This window comes from Photinus pyralis, unplaced genomic scaffold, assembly GCF_008802855.1.
Source record: "Photinus pyralis isolate 1611_PpyrPB1 unplaced genomic scaffold, Ppyr1.3 Ppyr1.4_LG2, whole genome shotgun sequence".
Classification (NCBI taxonomy): domain Eukaryota; kingdom Metazoa; phylum Arthropoda; class Insecta; order Coleoptera; family Lampyridae; genus Photinus; species Photinus pyralis.
Genome location: NW_022170403.1, coordinates 32248505 through 32268831, shown reverse-complemented (window position 1 = coordinate 32268831; position 20327 = coordinate 32248505). Strand labels below are relative to the sequence as shown.

The 20327-nt window shown below is 34.2% G+C and overlaps 3 protein-coding genes across 7 annotated transcripts; 2 read left to right on the top strand and 1 right to left on the bottom strand.

Moving 5' to 3' along the window:
* On the bottom strand, positions 1-1692 carry LOC116164354 (mitochondrial mRNA pseudouridine synthase Trub2). The gene is made up of 5 exons (XM_031478518.1): positions 1221-1692; positions 869-1060; positions 607-823; positions 422-558; positions 1-337 (listed from the first exon to the last, which is right to left on the bottom strand). The coding sequence occupies exons 1-5, from the start codon at positions 1369-1371 to the stop codon at positions 90-92; spliced, it is 945 nt and encodes a 314-aa protein (XP_031334378.1). The 5' UTR covers positions 1372-1692; the 3' UTR covers positions 1-89.
* On the top strand, positions 1089-3756 carry LOC116164355 (14 kDa phosphohistidine phosphatase-like). Of its 2 annotated transcripts, XM_031478519.1 has the most exons (4): positions 1089-1182; positions 3132-3308; positions 3357-3502; positions 3547-3756. In XM_031478519.1, exons 2-4 carry the CDS (start codon positions 3134-3136, stop codon positions 3637-3639), a joined length of 414 nt encoding a protein of 137 aa, XP_031334379.1. In that variant the 5' UTR covers positions 1089-1182; positions 3132-3133; the 3' UTR covers positions 3640-3756. The 2 variants fall into 2 exon arrangements, with proteins under 2 accessions (XP_031334379.1, XP_031334381.1); XM_031478521.1 differs by lacking the exon at positions 1089-1182 and having other exon boundaries at positions 3111-3308.
* A 3852-nt stretch (positions 3757-7608) lies between these two features.
* LOC116163658 (solute carrier family 26 member 10-like) lies at positions 7609-18606 on the top strand. Of its 4 annotated transcripts, XM_031477704.1 has the most exons (13): positions 8289-8458; positions 8557-8865; positions 12820-12966; positions 13015-13125; positions 16476-16627; positions 16672-16941; positions 16990-17123; positions 17166-17328; positions 17375-17551; positions 17601-17873; positions 17918-18073; positions 18122-18329; positions 18375-18606. In XM_031477704.1, the coding sequence occupies exons 2-13, from the start codon at positions 8766-8768 to the stop codon at positions 18527-18529; spliced, it is 2046 nt and encodes a 681-aa protein (XP_031333564.1). In that variant the 5' UTR covers positions 8289-8458; positions 8557-8765; the 3' UTR covers positions 18530-18606. The 4 variants fall into 4 exon arrangements, with proteins under 4 accessions (XP_031333566.1, XP_031333563.1, XP_031333564.1 ...); XM_031477703.1 differs by having other exon boundaries at positions 8282-8458; positions 17918-18329; XM_031477706.1 differs by lacking the exons at positions 8289-8458; positions 8557-8865 and adding an exon at positions 7609-7711 and having other exon boundaries at positions 17918-18329.
* The last annotated feature ends 1721 nt before the right edge of the window (positions 18607-20327 follow it).

Below are 20327 nucleotides of genomic sequence, written 5' to 3'. Positions count from 1 at the left end.
TAGTGTCTAAATATTTTATTCTTAACTACAAACAAGAATATTGCATACAACCATTGTATATACATCTTATACGACTTATAATTACAAATTTACTGAATGACAATAGTATTATTATTAGTCATATTTTCATGTTGGCTAATAATATTTCCACATTCCTCCAAATTATCAAATATGTGTTGCAGTGTCCAGTGTTTCTGCAGCAGCGCGTGATCTAGATTGAAATAACTGTGTCGAATGCATTGAATTCCAGTACAGTGTGCTGTCGAATGCAATTTCAAACCTATTTCGTGTATAAGTGCCTTTAAATACATTTCGTACTCGTTCACGCAGTGAATCTCTGTAACAGAAAAAAAACCTTGATTTTTATAATTTCAGGTCATTTTTTTTCCAGCACTCTGTATATATAGCGCTAAATACGAACCTACAGTGAATTCAGGTGGTTGATAATCGACACACTTAATTCCATACAGCAAAGGTGTTTTTGAACACACAGGTCGTATTTGTCCTTTCACAGCTAAATCATATGCAGTTTGCGATTGCAAATCAACACCGGTTGCGCTACAATTACATTAAATCATCCACACGTGGCATCCACTGTGTACATACTCAAACATTTTCCGCTGATGTGACGACTGTATGACTGACAATAATCGATCCATATGATGTGATTTAATAAACCCCATTGTGGTCCTCTCTACAACTTTACCATCCTTATAAAAATTGTCAGTGGCACGCCCCAGCAATCCTTTAACTCTATACGCACGCATGAGTTTATTGCTTCGAATAAGATTCGCAGTTTTCGTACCATTTTGTAAACCCATTACTGGAATGACACAATTAGCGTTATAACTTCAGCGGAGAGTATTACAGAGAACGCCACTTGTATTAAATCCCAAGTAGTTCGACCAGGAACAACGGAGATTGTTCGGATTGTAACGGGGTCCCACCACTAACGGATGATCGGCTAAATTTTGCTTTTTTACTACCGTTAGTTGCGTCAAGGGGTCCCCTTCGATTTGCACGTAATCGCCGCACGGTCGACATTTCATTTGGTTCAATTCTGAAATTTTCAAATTTCGCGCCATTAAATTTCGCGAACCGGCGCACATACGTAATTTTTCTATGACAAGTTTGAGCTATTTTCTCACTGTTAGTACAATTGCTTTATCGTCCGTTTAAAGTGTAAGTTAATTTTTAATTATTTTTAGGTCTGTACGTACCGTTGCTAATTTTATACGTGAGAATGTTGCAAATTCTGTGGCATGAAACGTCCGCCGGTTTGTAAATGCAGATAATACCGTTAAGGGCTTTCCATGCCGATGTTGCATCTTCGGTTATCACGCTTAAAGCCTTTGATGCGGTTTTTTGCATTGAGAACTCAAAATTCCTTGAATTATGGTTAATATTAGAAGTTATTGCTTTTTTCAAGGTTAGATCATTGATTTTTCACACTGGATGTGTCTCCGTTGACGCGTATTTTCCCAGAATGCTTTACGCAGGAAAGAAAAAAGGCGCGCAAAAATTGATTTGAACATTGATAGTTCCTACAGTACTATAACAAATGTTTACTTCAAACTTTTTACCTAGGGTTCAATATTAAGTTAATGTCAAGTGTAAATCACAAAGTATGTGCATATTGCCTTAAAATGACTGTTTTGTGATTAATAAAAATGCCAAGTCCATTGCAGCATACAAATGCCAAGTTAAGTACTATATGCAAGTCTAATTCATTTTATTACTTAGTTTATCAAAGTCCATGATTCAATAATATATTTAAAAGTTTTTATTTGTAATTGTGTGATAATCTATATACTTATAGTCTAGTAATGAACCTGATCTGCATTCGTAGATCATTGGTAAATATGTGATCTAAGTATGCATTCATGCATCATCAAACTTCTTTTGTTTTTTTGGATGCATGGGTAACCAGACTATTAAGTTACTCCAAAAATGTCCTACAGGACAACTGGATTTGGGTTAGGAGTAAGAGGAGAGGTGTACACTGATTTAGAATCACATAATAATTATTGTAACTGATAAGTGACTTTATAGCATTAAAATGGTTTCAAAGACTTCACAAGAATTAAATTTTGCTTTAATTTTTGCTTAATAATTTTCCCATTGAATAATGGTATTGCTATAGCGAAATACTAAGCAACATTTTTATGTAATCGTAGATGTGAAAGAATTTTAGAGAAACCAAAATTTATTTTCCCATATTTGTACACATCTCTACAACATACTTAATCCACTGTGTTTCTGCAATAAACAGATACCTTAAAAAATTCTTTTGGTAGTTCTTGAAAAAAAAACAACTTTTAGGTAGTTCCAGATACAGCCGGGATGGTTCCAGTACTTGGACCGACCATCACATTTACTTGTAAAATCTTTTTTGGATTGAATAAGGGTACTTGACAAAAAATCCCAAACTTCTTCCATAAATTCACAAATAAATAACAACCCTCGATCTGGACTAACGCGAAGTGTTGATCATTCTTAAAATTAATGGATCATGGAAAAGGTCGCTGGTTTAAGTAAAAGGTTTTGTGCTTTTAATTGCAATGAAAATTGGTTCCAGAATCCATTTTTTACATTCTTATAAAAATACTGAAAACGTTTTTTTTTTTAAATTTTGTTGGGAGCTACTTCACGAAACTTCTTGGAATGATGTTGGTACTTAACTGTTCAAAAGTTTGCCAACTGAAGTTAAAAGGTGGGTAGATGTTTAGACTATCTCTTCGTCAGCCAATGAATCAGTTTATATCCATATCTCTAAATAGAAGAAGTAGTTGGCTCATAATGCAAGAGGCATCACGAATCTAAAAATATTGGGTGATTACACACCTATAATGATACGCGAAAAATCGAAAACAAGTTCTTTTGATAACGCAAAATTAGATAAGGCATTACTTCCTGTAAATTATTAGTCCAAATCTGATTATTATTGTAACAACAATGCATTTTTTTTTTTTGAGTTGGATCCATCGTTCCTCGAAATGGGGGTTGAAATATATTATGTATCAAAAATCTCTAAACCTTCCCCATATAGGGGGAAGGTTTAGAGATTTTTGATACATAATACAACAATGCACATAAATACAAAATTATTAGGTAATTTTTCTTTATTATAGGTATGCGAGTAAGTTTAATCCGAAGATTAATTACAATGGCATCAACTCTTTCGAATGTTCCCGAAGTTGATATCGACCCTACTGGAGTGTTTAAATACATTCTTCTAGAGCTACGAGGTGGTGGTCCAGACGATAAAAAAATACTTGTTAGAGGATACGGTGTCTGCAATTATCATGGTTGGTATTATGCCTTTACTTGTGTAGACATAAGTGAAATCATTTCAGTTGATGTTAACGATATGGTTACGGACGAGTTGCAAAAGTTAAAAGAGAAAGGCGACTTAGACAAATGGAATACAAAAGTTCTCGGTGGCGGGAGAATTATTCATGATTCTTCCAATAAAACCATTAAGGTTTATGGTTATTCTCAGGTTTGTTAACACTGTCGGTTCAGTTATAAAAACTCTTGTTTTAGGCGTACGGGAAAGCTGATCATGCGACTACAGTAGAATTGTTAAGGAAAATGTACAGCGACTACGATATTTCGTGGAGTGATGAAGGTTATTAGATTCTAAACAATGTAATGTGACCGTAAAATTTTAATTCAAGGAAATGCTAATAAAAGTATTTTATGTAATGTATTACTAGATAATAAAGTTATTCATGTTGATGCCTAAGAAAAGGATAATATGTTTCTTATTGTATATGGCTAGAAGATAGGTTTTTTGTTTTTATTAATTTAGAATTGTACGATACTATTCAAAAAACTAATGCCTTCTGTGACATAAGCCATACCAGTTAAAACTGCCTCAACATTTACAGTCGATAATATAAATTAATATTTTGTAAATGTATCAGGTAATTTAAGCATTAACGATAAACTGCTTGATTAATCAAATATTCATGCAAATGATAACATTAAATGTATAAATTATAAAATTACGCAGGATATCGCCATGGGATTTATAAATGCAATGATTTCGCCAACAATTACCGAGTATAGATGACATATCGGTGAAAGTGTACTCAGATCGATCCACCAAAGCATAATTATATGTTTGTTCTGTATCAACTTACCCGGCATGCAACTTTTAGCTCCAGTCTCTCCTACCTACTCTGGATTAATGGCTATTTAAAAAGATTGTTTCTGATGTAGTTTTGCCTGTCAATAGGGGAAAATTATCGAACCTTTCTTTGTATTGTTGAAAAGTCGAAACTGATGATTGCATCGCCGGCGCCGCCATTTGAAATAGGTCACGACTTTCAAAAGTGATTAGATTATCCCAGAGGCAGCGCAGTATATACCTAGGTACAAAACGATCGCGCTTATTTGATATCTGGCTTTGCTTTGATTTATTCATTTTATTAAAACAATCTTGTATAGTGGTTACTTCTCAGTGATTTTTTAAATATCATTAGCATTGTGTTTTTGTTTATTTTTATAATATGGGAATTAATTATAAAAACATGACAATTTTATTTAAATGGAAACAGTTCAGTAGGTACATACGTTATGTAAGTTGAATTGATTGGAAAATTGATCTCGTGCCAATTTTTTAATGATTATAATGATATGCTTAGGTAAATTAGGCACCTATGAACTTTTTCTTCAATTTTAAAGATATTAAAGTTGTTAAAATTGGAGGTCGTGGGAACGCATTTAGGTATTACATGCGTCACTTTTAAGAAATTTTAATAGAAATAGATCTTGGTTTACTTGTTTATCATGCAAATTCTTATTAATAAAAAAACACATGCATTGGGGACGGAAGTGGAAGTTTTTCTTGTTCAACACAAGTTTCATGATGTTGATAAAACAATATATAGATCAAAACTAATAAAAAAAATTTTAAATCCGTCAATAAATGACTGAGGTATTCAGTGTGCATCACAGTAGTGGTCTGTACTGCGTGTGACGTCATTTGATCTAATTGAATGGGTCCGTTACCACACCAATAACCAACCGTACACGTATGAACGGATATATAGAATAGATCAAGTGACATCACACGCTGAATCAAAATTATTTTTCCACTTTCTGTTTTTACGGATGCCGACAGCAACTTAGTGCTTATTTTAAATAGAACACCCTGTGTTTTATTGCATCTTCGAAATTTACATCGTTTGATACCTCCCTATTCCCCTATTTCCCTATTCTTAGTGAAGGCGTGTTTCCCGATTTGTTAAAAATGGCGGTAGTCGTACCAATATACAAAAAGGAAGATATTAATAATCCGAAAAACTATAGACCTGTATCTATATTACCTGCTTTTTCCAAAATATTTGAAAAGGTATTATTTAAACAAATATCAGCTCACCTAAAAAAAATAATATACTTTACATAAAGCAATTTGGTTTTAGGTCTGGTAGAAGTACAACTGATGCTCTTTTGTCTTTTGTCAATACGACCTTGCAATGTTTTGAAGCTGGAGAATTTTCGACAGCAATTTTTTTGGATTTATCGCAGGCTTTTGACTGTGTTTGCCATCAAATTTTAATTGATGTTGGAGAAAGTGTATACCTTTAATGTCCCGAGTTTGTCCTTAATCAGGTCGTATCTATCCGATCGATCTCAATATGTCCGCATTGGTAATGAACAGTCCACTACACTAGCAATTACAAAAGGAGTCCCCCAAGGTAGTATTCTTGGCCCACTCCTGTTCCTTTTTTATATCAATGACCTTCCTAGTTATATTTCACCAAACAATAATTGCATTCTATATGCGGATGACATTACTCTGTTGGTTCAAGGTAATAATCTAGCCCAGTTAATATCTGAAGCTCAATCTCTCTGTGACAAAAGTAAAGAAAGAGTGGTGCACTGCTAATAAGTTAAACTTAAATTCAACGACAACTGAACAATTGTTATTCTCTTTAAAACGCCATGATGTATCTTATTCGCCATCAGTAAAATTTGTTGGAATACACATTCACCCTAGCTAAGTTGCAGTTTACTCTTCATATTGATTATATTCAATCAAAACTAAGTAAAAATCTGTTTGTCTTGCGTAGATTATGTGATATGGTGTCGTGTGATGTCCTCAGAAATGCTTTATGTCATAGTTTGTTATCTTATGGAGTTATTGTGTGGGGTAATTCGTCAGCATAGCCAGTTATTTAGAATACAACGTCGCGCAATAAGGATCATTGCGAAGCTTGGTTATAGAGTGGACTGTAGGTGTGCTTTTACTAATCTAAACATTTTGACGTTACCCTGTTTATTTATTGAATCGTGTTTGAGATTTGGAAGAAAGAACATTTTAAATTATCAGCAACAAGCTTTTTATCACGATTATGACACCCGAAATAAAAGCGCTGTTCGTCTCCCTTTATTGAGACTCAACAAAACTCAAAAAGGTTTTGAATACATGGCACTAAAGTTTTTCAATTGTTTACCTGATACCGTCAAAGCACTATCCAATCGAGAATTTAATCGCTGCATTAAAAATGTTCTTTTAGCTCACCCCTTTTACTCCACGGATAAATTTATAAATTTCGATTTGAGTTTGATGCTATAATAGGTTACAATTTAGAAATATGTTTGATGACGAGTGTATGTACCTAATTCTTGTTGATTATCTAAACACAATAAACTTTATTATTATTATACCCCACATCAAAGGTTTTCAAAATTTTTGACGTTTGATTGTTTTTTCTGGTGAACCCTACACCTATGACTTCCTTGATTTCAATTTCAAAAAGTTTCGAGATTAATCATGTGTTAATCATCTCCTTTTTGCAAGAGTGGTAAGCGAGGTGGTAAGTCAATTTTTTAAGCTGCATCGACGAATTTCATCCCTTTATTCGGGTGATAAGTGAATGCCAATTTCCTTTCATAATGTCGGAGATTAATCATTGGCTTCCAAAAGATTTTATAAATTGAACCATTTGAACCCCTTTTTGCGAACGTATTTCACCACCTTATACATATACACGGGCGCTAAATGAACACCATTTGCTTGTATGACCAAAGATCTATCGTAACCTTCTAAACGCAATTAGATATTGAACTGAATTTCATTTTTTGTAACACTAGAGATCAATCGTAACATTATATAAAAGCAAACTAATTTCCTATTTGGATTCTAACGGAGTAAAAGGATTATTTAATTAAGTAGGTACTAATTAGCGCCAAATTTTTTTTTAATCCTGCATCCCTGCATAGGTACTATCAGAGGAAATATTTCCTCTACCTATGGTACTATTAAAGTGCCTGGGCCCATAAAAATATGTAGGGTTTAAAAAGGTAGTAAGAGCGTTAATTAAGAGTGACTAAACTTAATCTAACATCGATTTAGCAACTAAAAGTTTTATCACAATAAAAATGTTATAAATTCTACTTTGCAACGCTACGTTACTTTTCCTCTAGTTGGCGTAACGATAATATGTGTAGTAATTTTTTATTGGCGTAAATAGCATTGAATAAGAGTCATCTTATTCAATGTGAATAGTTATAACACAAAAATCGTATATTGTTTTAATTGCAGGTACACTTTTAGTGAGGAATCTGTAGGTTTACTGGAAAAATACAAAATAAAGCTGGATTGGTTGGGGTTACCATTGAATGAAGAATTTGATTATTCAATGATGTGTTACCATTGGCAACGCCAGCAAAAACTTTTCCCCTTGAATTCAACTAGGTAGGTACATAAGAAGAGACTAGAAAGGTAGCCCAAAATACCGGTACCGAAATCATTGATAATACACCGGGGGTTCCAAATTTTTGTATGAAATGTAGCGCACATTAGGTACCTACAGCCCACATCACATTTTTTTTCTATGCTAAAAATTATTTCAGCTCAAAAAAAACTACAAACGTTTATTCTCGTTGATGATAAATGATAGTAGACACTGTTTAGTAACGGGTGATCAAAAATGGGTTGCTGTCAAGTCGCCTTTGGAAGTTTAATAATAAGCTAAGTACGATTTCCCATGTAAAGAACAATTCCAAAGGTGACTCGACAGCAACTCTTTTTTGATCGCATAGTCTATCGAGTCACCTTTGGAATTTTTGTTTACATAGAAATCATATTTCTTGAACTTCCAAAGGCGACTTGACGTCAATCCTTTTTTGATCGCCCGTTACCCGATAGGTACCTATTATAAGCGCAACTATTTAGATTGTTTTATTGTATATTCGTGCGATTATTTACTAGTACTAGTAGTGCGCAATTTTCGCGATTAATAAATCCCACTGCTGCACTCATTTTTGCAAAGTGCATGAACGTAACAAAAAACACCGTTGGTATATAATTGGGTAATATTGATCAACGACCAATAACTGTATTAGTTGACCTAAAAGAAATCATTTTACTAAGGTTTTTGTGAGGCCATTTTCTAGTTGACTAAGCTTTTCATTGAAACAACAACCCAAAAAATTCAATAAGGTAGTATCTTATTTAAACAGATAATGTAATATATCAAGATAAAAATGAAACCTCGTTATCAAATTTTCCGTCCTCACGTCGTCCTATTCTTATCGTAGGTACTTTTGAGCGTAATGCTGATATAAATGAGGCAAAACAAGAGAAAATTACTTAGTATAGATTTAAATTAAACCGAGGACAGAACGTTCATACTCCGTAAAGTTTAAAGGAACGCGAAAAGAATTTGGTTGTTTACATCTCGATTCAGTGAAAAATTGTACGCTGAAGTCAGTGTAATGGAAAATTTGCATTGAACAATATCTAAACCATGAATAACGATCTGCAACAAAGAGTTAAAATTGATAGACCGCTTTATGACCAAGAGCAATTAAACAAACATTGCCAATATGAAAAACTGCCAAAAAAACGTAAGTAGTTTCGAAATTCTTTAAATAGATTTTTAAACAATTTAAATATTTGTTGTCATTATTGATAATGATATCACGAAAGTAAATAATTATTAGCTACTAGGTAACTATCCTAAGCGCACGTATGTGTAGATATCTTGCTTTTTGCAATACCACTCACACTTGACATTTAGGTACCCGTACCTAAGGTAATAATGAAAAAAAGTGCATCCCTTAGACAAGGTTCCTTGTAATGTAAGTATAATCCATTTATTCGCAGTGTACTGTTATAGGTAGGTACCTTAATTTCCCACAATGTTGCATTCATTCGGTTTAATTCCATGTTCATTGAACTTGTAAGTGTATAGTTTTTTTTTGTCGAGCGAAAGTTGCTTTATAAAACGTAGGTACAATAAATAAATTTTACATTCTTTTTTAACAAAATATTAAAATTGTTGTTCAATCCAATTCGTATGTATATTGAAAAATTATCGTTATATTCTTCGATTACTTACATAGTTTTGTAATTCTATTTCGTGAAAAAGGGGTGAAAGTTTATCCAACCCAAAGTCTGTGGTTTCATAAAAAGATCCGATAAAACTGAATACCGAACGATCCTCAAGATCGTTTTTGTACAACTGTTTGGCCCGATGGTCTACATATAGCTGAAAAACAATAGCGACCTTTGTTACATCCTTCTATTCTATTCAACAATTTTGTGTTTTTTTGAGGTATGAATTTAATTATTTTGTTTTTGTTTAGTTATGTTAAGATTTTGAGTTTTTGTTGTGTTTCTTTCTTTTTCTTTTTTTTTATTACACTAAATAATTGCGCCTTAACTATTAAATATGTATTGTCTTGTAATTGGAATGTCTGTTCTGTTGGGCAATAAATCTCTATTATTATTATTATAACAGGATTCACAGTCCTTCCTTTCAATAAAGGATAGGGCCCTGTTTATAGTCCTCCCGTGTTCCAGATAACTGTTGTCAACGAGATGATGTACTGTCTCTGATCAAGGCGTCACAGAGATAGAACACATGCTCGGTGTTGCATCGACCTCGACACAAAACCTGTACAAGTTCTATGTCCAGATTTGCTAATGGGACCTGTTAAAAAGGCCCTGGACTGTCTGAGTGCGTTTGCTTGTTTCCACTGGAATTGATTGGTCACTGATCAGTCTTTAATCCTGAACACGATAACGAAAGGAGCAATTCCTAGGGCAGGCTCGGTGTACCAATTTTCCAAGCGGTCAGACGTTTCTAAATAAAGTTATCGTACCCACGGACAGACAGGGAGACATACAACAATATATCTCGAGGATCGTTAATAATAATGGAAACAAAATTTTTTTCTGATACTGCACAAACAGACATCAAAACCATGCAGGGTATAAACCCCACGTTGAAAAGGCATTTAGTTTTCGGGACATTTGCACATTTTTCTGGTAAATACGTTCAGATAATTTAATCTAAAAATGCGTACCTACCTTAACCTTTCTCTGCGTAATATTAAACAGAACAAGAACTTATCTCTGTAATGATTTATGACATTTAACACCTGATCTCAATATTCATTCTCGCAACAGGTAATTCAAAATCTGCCAAGTATATGTTGACTTGACTCAAATGAACAATGAACATAATGTTCTAAAAAAGCAAACACTTCACTCTTTTTTGATAACAATCTAATTTATGGCGGAAGGAGGGGTATTATACTTAATGCGCAGAAATGATCCGCATTTTGATAGGAACGTCATAAGTTTACTTAAAAATTCAAAATATTCTTGATTATTACATACCTTACTGAAACCTCAGATACAATAAAAAGGTAACATCGGTACAAAGAGCCCCGTTTTCGAAGCAAATAATGTAGCATCATGCTTACAATATGACTTCAATTTATTGTAGGTATTATGGTCTGATGCTTTATTTATTACAATTAACAATAAATTCATGACAGTCGTCAACTTGATTAATTAATGACAGTAAAAAAATATTATTTACACTCACGAATTCACAATGTATCACAGCGCGAACTATTCATTACTTCGACGTTGTAATTGCAACTCAACTATAACGCAATCCCATTTGCTTATAGGTATAGTAAAATCAAAAATTCCCGGGTGGTCGTAAACATTCTAGAATAAAATACTGCATATTTTTCGGAAAGATACGTTACGTCCGCTTTCGTACTCTATGGCCGATGACTAACCTTTCATGGCGCCTCAATCAGGCCCGTAGTCAGAGGCTCCGAGTGAGGGGGGGTGTATGCAATAAAAATGCCGACTTCCATAAAAATTCAAAATATAGACATTAAACGACGGCATTTTAATAAATACCAAAGTAATAATAATAATTATTATTTTATGATAATTGTCATTATACACAGTGCTCTTTTTTCGCGGCTCATAATAGATATGGATTCTATTTTATAATTTATAAAACCGAATCGAAGTGCGACGTTTAGAAGACTTTTTCAGAGGAATTTGATGAATATGGCCAGAATGACATAGAACTTTTTTTTGCTTTAGGGTCGCCAAATTTCATCTTATGATCTTTCATCAGAGTTATTTTTCTCTGACGTGCCATAGCTTTTAATTTACTACTTTGATTTTACCAAAATACCTCATTATTTTTCAATTTTCACGACAGTGCTTTAGAAATTGCAGTCAAACTCATTTGCTTTGGTAGTTTACATTTACAATTAAAATAATTAATAAAAATGTCGTTTTAAATGTAGTAAAGGGTTCCTTTGGCAAGATTTTATTAGATATTATACTCGTAAGTTAAAAGTAGTAGGTAATCTATCCAAAACTTATTTTTGTCTAAAAGACACTATCGTGACAATTGAATAATTAAATGTTATATTTAAAATGTAATGTAAATGTAAAATGTAATGTAAATCCATAGTAAATTCTTTATTACAAAAATCTACAAATACAATGTGACCCCTACGTTCAAAACAAATTCCTCTTATTAGAAAATAATGTCATAGTGTAAACCGCCCATTTCTCAAGTAGGTATACTCGTAAATACAGAATTATTAAAACGTAAAATTTAGTTCTTTTTAATTATTGTGACTAAAAGAGTTATCCCACAAGTGGTTTCAATTATTGATTCGGATTCAAATTTAACTTTACCCCAATTTGACCAACATTAGTTTTTAACGTAAGAGATCCCATCGTCAGGCGCTAAAGATGACCACCCTGTATACTTACCTACCATCTACCCCTATCGTAACTTTTAGACCCATGCAAACATAACAGTTAGAAAAATTTGCGTAATTGAAAAATGAAAAGCATTTAGTACCTAAGTACCAAAATGAGTAGGCTGGTGGCTGGTGTAATATAATAATAATCATTATCTGGGCTAAAGATCATATTTTGCAACGTTTGGAATCTGCAGAACCCAATGATATTATTTTACTATACAGGCATACATTAGTATATTGTTTATAAAGTATTTAAACAATGACATCAGTAATAAAATAAGTATTATGTGTGCACGCTCCTCTACAAGGTATTTACATGGGATGTTTGTAATGAAACTAAACTCGTTATTATAACAGGAAACGATAAAAATATTCTACAGTTCTCTGTGATACAATAATATATGGCGAGAAAACATTTTCACAACCAAATTTCATTTAATTTGAATAGCGATTTGCCGAGTGCCGACTAACTGAAGTTTTGCCGACTATGGTCACGCGTTAGGGGGGGTGTGACACCCCGCCATCAATCCGGCCCTGGCCTCAATGTCTATGAATATTTCTGGAATGTTCGCTACAGTAACAACTAAAAAGATTTATTTTTTTGTCAAGCGTCACACGGCAAAATTGAATACAAAAGACTGATTAGAGCTAGGCACTTCGTTATTCAATGCTAAAAGACTGAAATAAAAGACAGATATCTTTGAGGGTGGAAGAAAACTTATTGAATAAGTTTTATGTTCTAAAATTGTATCTTCTTCACAGATTTGGATTGCGTCAACTGTACACCTTCACGTATTTTGTTCAAGACAGTACCTGTATTAAAATGGTTACCAAAGTATCGATGGAAAGAAAACATTCTGGGGGATCTCATCGCTGGATTTACGATTGCTATAATGCAGATTCCGCAAGGTAACATCAGTCAAAAGTATTTCGCACAAAACTGTATGAATGTTACAGGAATGGCTTACAGTCTTTTAGCCAATGTACCACCTATTACAGGAATATATACTGGAGTCTTTCCAGTTCTAGTATATTTTATATTTGGAACTTCTAAACATAACTCAATGGGTAAGTGAAATTATTCATCTACTACTAACTTAACACTAATTTATATTTTTTCCTATCTTGGTTCATCCAATCATTTCATATAGGGCTCAATTGGCAAGTTTCTTCCCTCATAACTTTCTGATCTGGCGTAAGGAGGGAATTCATCGAACAAACCCAAATTTTGGTGTATAATATTGAATTTTCAGACACTCTAACTTCCCGAGTACTGAGATATTCGTTTATCCAGCAGTAAATATTAAACAAGTCCCATGATTCTTCCCTCAACCGTCCTTGCTGATTGTGGGTCGTCCTTAATCGAGTTTCGACTCCATCGAAATTGTTTCAAACAATATTTTACTTGAAAACAGGATGGACCGTTAATATTGTACACTTTGGTCCATTCATTCTTAGATAACTTTCGTGTTTCGCAACACTTCTTTCTTTAGTGAGGAACTTTATAACCTTGCCCCTGCCCTTGCGATAGGTGTTTGCCGTTGTGCATTCGCCTTTTTGTTTCTTGTACAATTGTACCACAGACAAAATACTAATTGTACAATGAAATATCTCGAAAACAAATTCATTGCACAGAAAAATACAGGGTGACACTTTTAAAACTTTCAATGGGCGATATCTTTTTTATATTAGAGGTATCACAAAATGGCCAAAACCGTTTCGGTAGAATCGAGGGGGAAGCAAAATGGTCGTATAAAGAAGGAACCAACTTCAACCTCGTACCCCCCGCCACCCCCATGCCTAAATTTTGAATTGTGACATATCACTTGTGATACATTATTGGAAAGCTCTTAAAAAATGCTTTTCAGAAATACCATACACTGGTGCATTTAAACTGCCCATTCACAATTTATGTAATAAAAATCAGTAATGTGAGTATTTGATGAATTTGTCAGTGTTTGAAATAAAAAAAAATTTCTTAGATCTAGTGATGCTTTGGAAAAACATTGACAGCAATTTTTAGTAAATAATAATTTTCTATTGCTTTATTTGTTGATCGGTTATTATTATTTTAGTCTCGTTTTTAGTATTTCTTGGCAAGAAAATTACAAATTTTGAATTTAAGTAAAGATTTCATAATGGTGTACACGTTAGCCGAAAGAGTTGAAATTATTTTCATCTATGATTCTGAAGCGCGATCTGCATTTAGAACAGCAGCTGTTTTTAATGCCCGACACCCAGAACGACGTGTCAGTCACACTTATGTTGCTTATGTTAGTGACTAAATTTGAAGAAACTGGGTCAGTGGAAAATAAGAAAAGAGACGGACCAAGAATAATGGATGAAGCTACTCAGATTGAAGTTTTAGGTCATTTTGGTGCAAACCCAACATCATCTATTCGAAAAGCAGCGACTATGACCGGACTTTCGCGAGAAACTGTACGACGAACTCTTAAGGTGCACAAATTCTACCCTTATAAGATGCAGATTGTACAGGAACTAACCGAAGACGACTCCGATCGAAGAATCCAATTTTGTGAAATAATGACCGAGAATATTCAAAATAATCCGGAACTGGTGAAAAACATTTGTTTTAGTGATGAATGTACATTCTTTTTAAATGGAAATGTGAACGAACATAACTGCCGGTATTGGGACGATAAAAATCCTCATCTTTTTCGCGAGGGGCATACTCAACAGCCCCAAAAAAATTAACGTCTGGGCAGGTATCTTAGGTGATAGCATTATTGGTCCTCTGTTTATCGAAGGAAATTTAACTGGAGATACTTACCTAAACATGCTACAAAATACCGTCGAGCCTCTCATCACTCATGAAATAGAGAATCAAATAAATCCAATTGACGGAAACATGAATTTGATTGAAGATTTCATACATTTTCAACAAGATGGGGCTCCTCCTCATTACTCTATGGCTGTTCGTGAATTTTTAGATGAGAAATTTCCGGGACAGTGGATAGGACGAAGAGGTCCTATAGAATGGCCAGCACGATCTCCAGATCTGACACCATTGGATTTCTTTCTTTGGGGTCATTTAAAATCGGTTGTGTACAAAACTGAACCAGCTTCCATAAATGATCTTCGCTACCGGATAGTCAGGGAGTGCCGTTCACTTTCCAGGGAAGTGTTTAAAAATGTTAGAAATGAATTTGAAAACCGTTTGTGGTATTGTTTAGAACAAAACGGTGAACATTTTATTAAATAAAAATTGTTTATTTGCGGAGTTCAAATTTTAGTGTAATAAATTGTGAATGGGCAGTTTAAATGTACCAGTGTACATCTTTACATATGTACAATCTTTAGTTAAATTCAAAATTTGTAATTTTCTTGCCAAGAAATACTAAAAACGAGACTAAAATAATAACCGATCAACAAATAAAGCAATAGAAAATTATTATTTACTAAAAATTGCTGTCATTGTTTTTCCAAAGCATCACTAGATCTAAGAAATTTTTTTTTATTTCAAACACTGACAAATTCATCAAATACTCAAATTACTCATTTTTATTACATAAATTGTGAATGGGCAGTTTAAATGCACCAGTGTACCAGGTATTTCTGAAAAGCATTTTTTAAGAGCTTTCCAATGATGTATCACAAGTGATACGTCACAATTCAAAATTTAGGCATGGGGGTGGCGGGGGGTACGAGGTTGAAGGTGGTTCCTTCTTTATACGACCATTTTGCTCCCCTCTCGATTCTACCGAAACGGTTTTGGCCATTTTGTGATACCTCTAATATAAAAAACGATATCGCCCATTGAAAGTTTAAAAAGTGTCACCCTGTATGTACCTAAATCCTAATAAACAATTTATATCTCTATCATGGTTATCCATAAACTATTTATTATTACTAAATAATCAACATATTGGAAACTGTCTATGTATATAGGCATAGAGGAAATACAATTAGGTTGTTATTTCTAAAAAAACACTTGAAAGATAAAAATTCGTATCTTGATTTATTTAACTTGGGTTCAATTTTAAATTAATGAGTCAATAATATCTAACTAATAATTCTTGTTCTAAATGTCAAACCTGTTCCTAATGAATTATATTATTAACGAGCGACAAAAAGCGAGTTTATGATTTTGGACTTTCTGGGCGTCCGTCCATCCGTCCGTCTGTCGACACGATAACTCACTAATGGTTTCGAATTTTCCAATTCTGTTTTTAGCAATAGGTAGACAATGGTTAAGGGACTAACTGATTAAATTTTGATCAATAGTCGTCAACCGGAAGTGACTTTGTCGCTCGTTGTCTATATTGTTGCAGTTTATATATTTATTATTATAATTGATACAGGATCGAATTTAAGCAAATAACCGCATACAAACTACATGAATAGAATACTGCTACATAAAAACACTAGAGGTGGTAAATGGAGACTTAACATTGCAGGTACTTTCGCTGTAATCTGTTTGATGACCGGAAAAACAGTTCTCGAGCACAGCGACCCATCTAGCTTTAATCATCTGGCAAGCTTCAGCGAAGTAGGCTACTCGCCGATACAAGTAGCGACTGCTACGTCTTTCGCTGTGGCCATGGTTATGGTACGTGAGTGCTACTCAATCCAAAAGTATATTATCAATTTCAGCTAGTCATGTACCTTTTCCGACTAGGAATCATTAGTACCCTACTCTCGGACACTTTGGTTAGCGGATTTACAACTGGCGCTGCGTGTCACGTGTTTACGTCCCAATTAAAAGATATATTCGGCTTGGGGATTCCGACTCAGAAAGGATACTTTACGATTGTTAAAACGTGGATGGTTGTATTTGAAGAAATAAAAAATGTTAATTGCATCGCTCTGGGTATTTCCGTAATATGCATTATAATTTTGATACTTTTCAACGAAGGAATAAAAGTAGGTAAAACTAGATGAAAGATAAACTAGATACAATTTTTATTTTAGCCAAAGGTAGCCCAGAAGTGCATGTTTCCAATACCAGTCGAACTGCTCCTTGTCATATTGGGCACAGTTTGCAGTTACTTCTTGAACTTAGTAGAAGATTACAACGTAAAAATTGTCGGCACCGTACCTACTGGGTAAGTGTTACGGATCAAAGCCAATCAATAATTTTAAATCAGCTTGCCAGAACCATCGCTGCCCCCTTTTGAGTTAATGGGTCGTATTATGGTGGACTCGATTGTTATCGCAATTGTGTCGTACGCCTTGAGTTTATCTATGGCCCTGATCTTTGCTCAAAAACATAATTATGAAGTGGATGCCAATCAAGAGCTTTTGGCTCAGGTAAAAACATATCAATAAAATCGTGGAAACTTATGAAACTGTGCAGGGCGTTAGCAATGTGGTAGGATCGTGCTTCTCCTGCGTACCGGTAACAGCATCTCTAACACGATCAATGATGGTACATGCAGTAGGAGGGAAGACCCAACTCTACTCAATTGTCTCCTGTGGAATTCTAATACTTGTACTAATGTGGATGGGTCCACTTCTTGAAACACTTCCAATAGTAAGGGTTGGTTCTGATGTAGAAACGAAGGGTAATTGAGGCTTTCTAGAGCGTATTGGCGAGCATAATAGTGGTAGCGTTAAAAGGACTGTTTATACAAATAAAAGATTTTGTTCCTATTTGGAAGGCGAGCAAACTAGACGCAATGGTCTGGCTAATAACCTTCCTAGTTGTAGTTTTTGTAAATTTGGATATAGGACTATTGGTTGGATTGCTTTTGTCACTTGCACAAATTTTACTAGCTGGATTTCAACCATACACTTGCCTGATGTACGCCGTTCCTAATACCGACATTTATTTGGATTCGACTCGCTATAAAATGGTAAAATTAACATTTAAAATTAAAATTTAACCATCGTACTTTAGGCCATTCCACTGAACGGTATAAAAATATTCCACTATAGTGGCAATTTAAGTTTCGCCTTGAGGAACACGTTTAAGCTTGAGCTGTATCGCTTGGTGGGGATTCAACCACAAAAAGAGTTACGCATGCGAAGAAAAATTGCTAAGCTCAAAGAACAGGTACGGCTCTCAACATCTAGCGCGTTTTACCAAAAAGTTCACTTACAGGACGACATATCCTTCGGAGATTTGAACATATCAAAATTTAATGATAAGATCGAAAAATTGAAAAGCAAAACGACGATGGACGTATATTGTATAGTTTTAGATTTCTCAGCAGTAAGTTACATTGATTCGGCCGGCGTTGCAACTTTGAAGAGTATCGTTCAGGACTTCGCACAAATTAGTATTCCGATTTACATAGCCTCCAGCGAGGGTAAGCCATTCTCACGGTTAATAAATGTTACCAATGATCTTTTAGGACCTGTGTACGAAACGATGAGTCGTTGTAAATTATTTAACGAGCCGAAATGTTCAATCAGGATCTTTCCAACAGTGCACGACGCAGTTCAAAGTGCGAAATCAATTTTTAGTTTAGAAAATCACAATCACATTAGTGTTATTAGTAAAGTGTAATTAAAATATGATATGACATTGTAAATATGACATGGACAAGGGTTAGACTGGATCATTATTAAATTTATAACACTCGATCTTTGCCAGAAACACCATGCAGTCACATCCTAATTAAATCCACATTGAGGCAGAAGGCGTGTCGAAACGTAGTAATAAATCTTGACGAATGTAGTTTTGGATTTAAAAGGCTACAATCCCGTTTCCCGCTCAATTATTGGAAAGAAATCGTTTATCGATGGCTTTTATTTGATGAAAGCTCTCGATGGGGTCTAGAATAGAAGCTCTAGGAGAACCTTTCAAACTCTGGAAGAGACCTAAGACGCTCAGAAAAGACGGAAGGCGACAGTTTTTGGAGACGTTCGATAAAGATTCCACTAATGCGTTAAGAACCGCTTAGAGGACGCCGGATAGTACTCGAAAGCATTCAAAAGTGCAGCTTCCTAAACTCAGTCGCCTTACAAAGACTTTTCGGTTGGAACCGGTAATACACAAAGTGTAATTTGATGTTTAAATAAATTACACCTAACCAACCCTGCAACTGCCCTCTCAAAATATATTTCCTTCTGTTATTAAACTTGGGTACGTATTTTCTAGAAGATTCACACTTAGATACATGTAACCCTCAATTGTGGGGGTGTAACTGTTGTGAACCAAATATTTTAAGTTTTTTGATTTGACTTGTTTTTCAAGTCGTGTTGCTTGATATGATATCAAAATAATTTCAAGGTACCTACATACTTGATTAGGTACTTATCGGTATAGGTAAATAATGTAAAACTAAGCATAAAACAGTTCATTTAAGAATTAAAACGGAGAAAAATTTCGTAACTGTAGAATGTATAATGGAATGACCCAATAAAAATGAAGCTCAATTCTATTCATACTCATATTGAATTATGGGAAATCAATTCATAAAATCAACAAATAAAATATAGAACCCATTTTTTTTACCAAGGTCTAGAAGACGTCCAACCTCTGCCTCTGTGATTATACTCATATACTTTTTGCGTGACACTCCAGAACCAAATTTTAAGAGCAACAATATAATAGTATATCAGGTGATCAAAAAGAACTGAAGATAGTTTAAATTGGGCCCTTTAAGTTTTTAATGTTTTTTACTTAAGGAATTGGCAAATATGTTTAGAAGGTAGTTTATTTATGTATTAGTGATTAAATTGATCCACCACTGCTTTTACATAAATGACATTTGGTATGTTACCAACGTTATACATGTTTAGTTTTACGGAAAATTCAAACTGTCCGCACTACTTTTTGATCACTCGGTATATGACGTCATAAAGTTGTAATAATGCGTATTGGCTTTGAATATTTAAAGGCATTGTATTGTTGATTAGAAAAATTGCGCTTGATACCGCGAAGTATACTAAATGTACATTCATCCGAACAAATAATGTTTCTATGAAACAGTAGATCTTGTTGCAATTGATTTAGATAGAACTTGCAAAATTCTTGTCTGCGAGCATTACCAATATCTTTCAGTACATGTACTTTTTGCAGAATCTACGACTTCATTTAATGTCGTTTTAAATCTGCAGGAACTGTTTGGTGTGATGCTCCAATGTTTGCTGCGATCTCCCGAGGAGATATTTTGTGGATTCTAAATATTCAATTCAACGTCCTCATATAAAAAATGGCGCTCTTCTCTCTATGGTTTTTTGAAGGTACCACAATTTTGTACATTTTCTTCCAGTCACTTACGTGATTCTGGACGGTTTTTATTGTCCTGAAGTACATTTTGCAACATACACGGTGTCCATATTTCGAGTGCCACTATGGG

Coding starts and splice junctions, on each gene's coding strand:
- LOC116164354 (XM_031478518.1), bottom strand. CDS start 1,371: ATGCAAAAAACCGCATCAAAGGCTTTAAGCGTGATAACCGAAGATGCA. Junction 559..606: donor CATCAGCGGAAAATGTTTGA/GTATGTACACAG, acceptor ATGTAATTGTAG/CGCAACCGGTGTTGATTTGC. Junction 338..421: donor ACCACCTGAATTCACTGTAG/GTTCGTATTTAG, acceptor TTTCTGTTACAG/AGATTCACTGCGTGAACGAG.
- LOC116164355 (XM_031478519.1), top strand. CDS start 3,134: ATGCGAGTAAGTTTAATCCGAAGATTAATTACAATGGCATCAACTCTT. Junction 3,309..3,356: donor CGGTGTCTGCAATTATCATG/GTTGGTATTATG, acceptor AAATCATTTCAG/TTGATGTTAACGATATGGTT. Junction 3,503..3,546: donor AGGTTTATGGTTATTCTCAG/GTTTGTTAACAC, acceptor CTCTTGTTTTAG/GCGTACGGGAAAGCTGATCA.
- LOC116163658 (XM_031477703.1), top strand. CDS start 8,766: ATGAATAACGATCTGCAACAAAGAGTTAAAATTGATAGACCGCTTTAT. Junction 16,628..16,671: donor TCGCTGTGGCCATGGTTATG/GTACGTGAGTGC, acceptor TATCAATTTCAG/CTAGTCATGTACCTTTTCCG. Junction 16,942..16,989: donor TTTTCAACGAAGGAATAAAA/GTAGGTAAAACT, acceptor TTTTTATTTTAG/CCAAAGGTAGCCCAGAAGTG.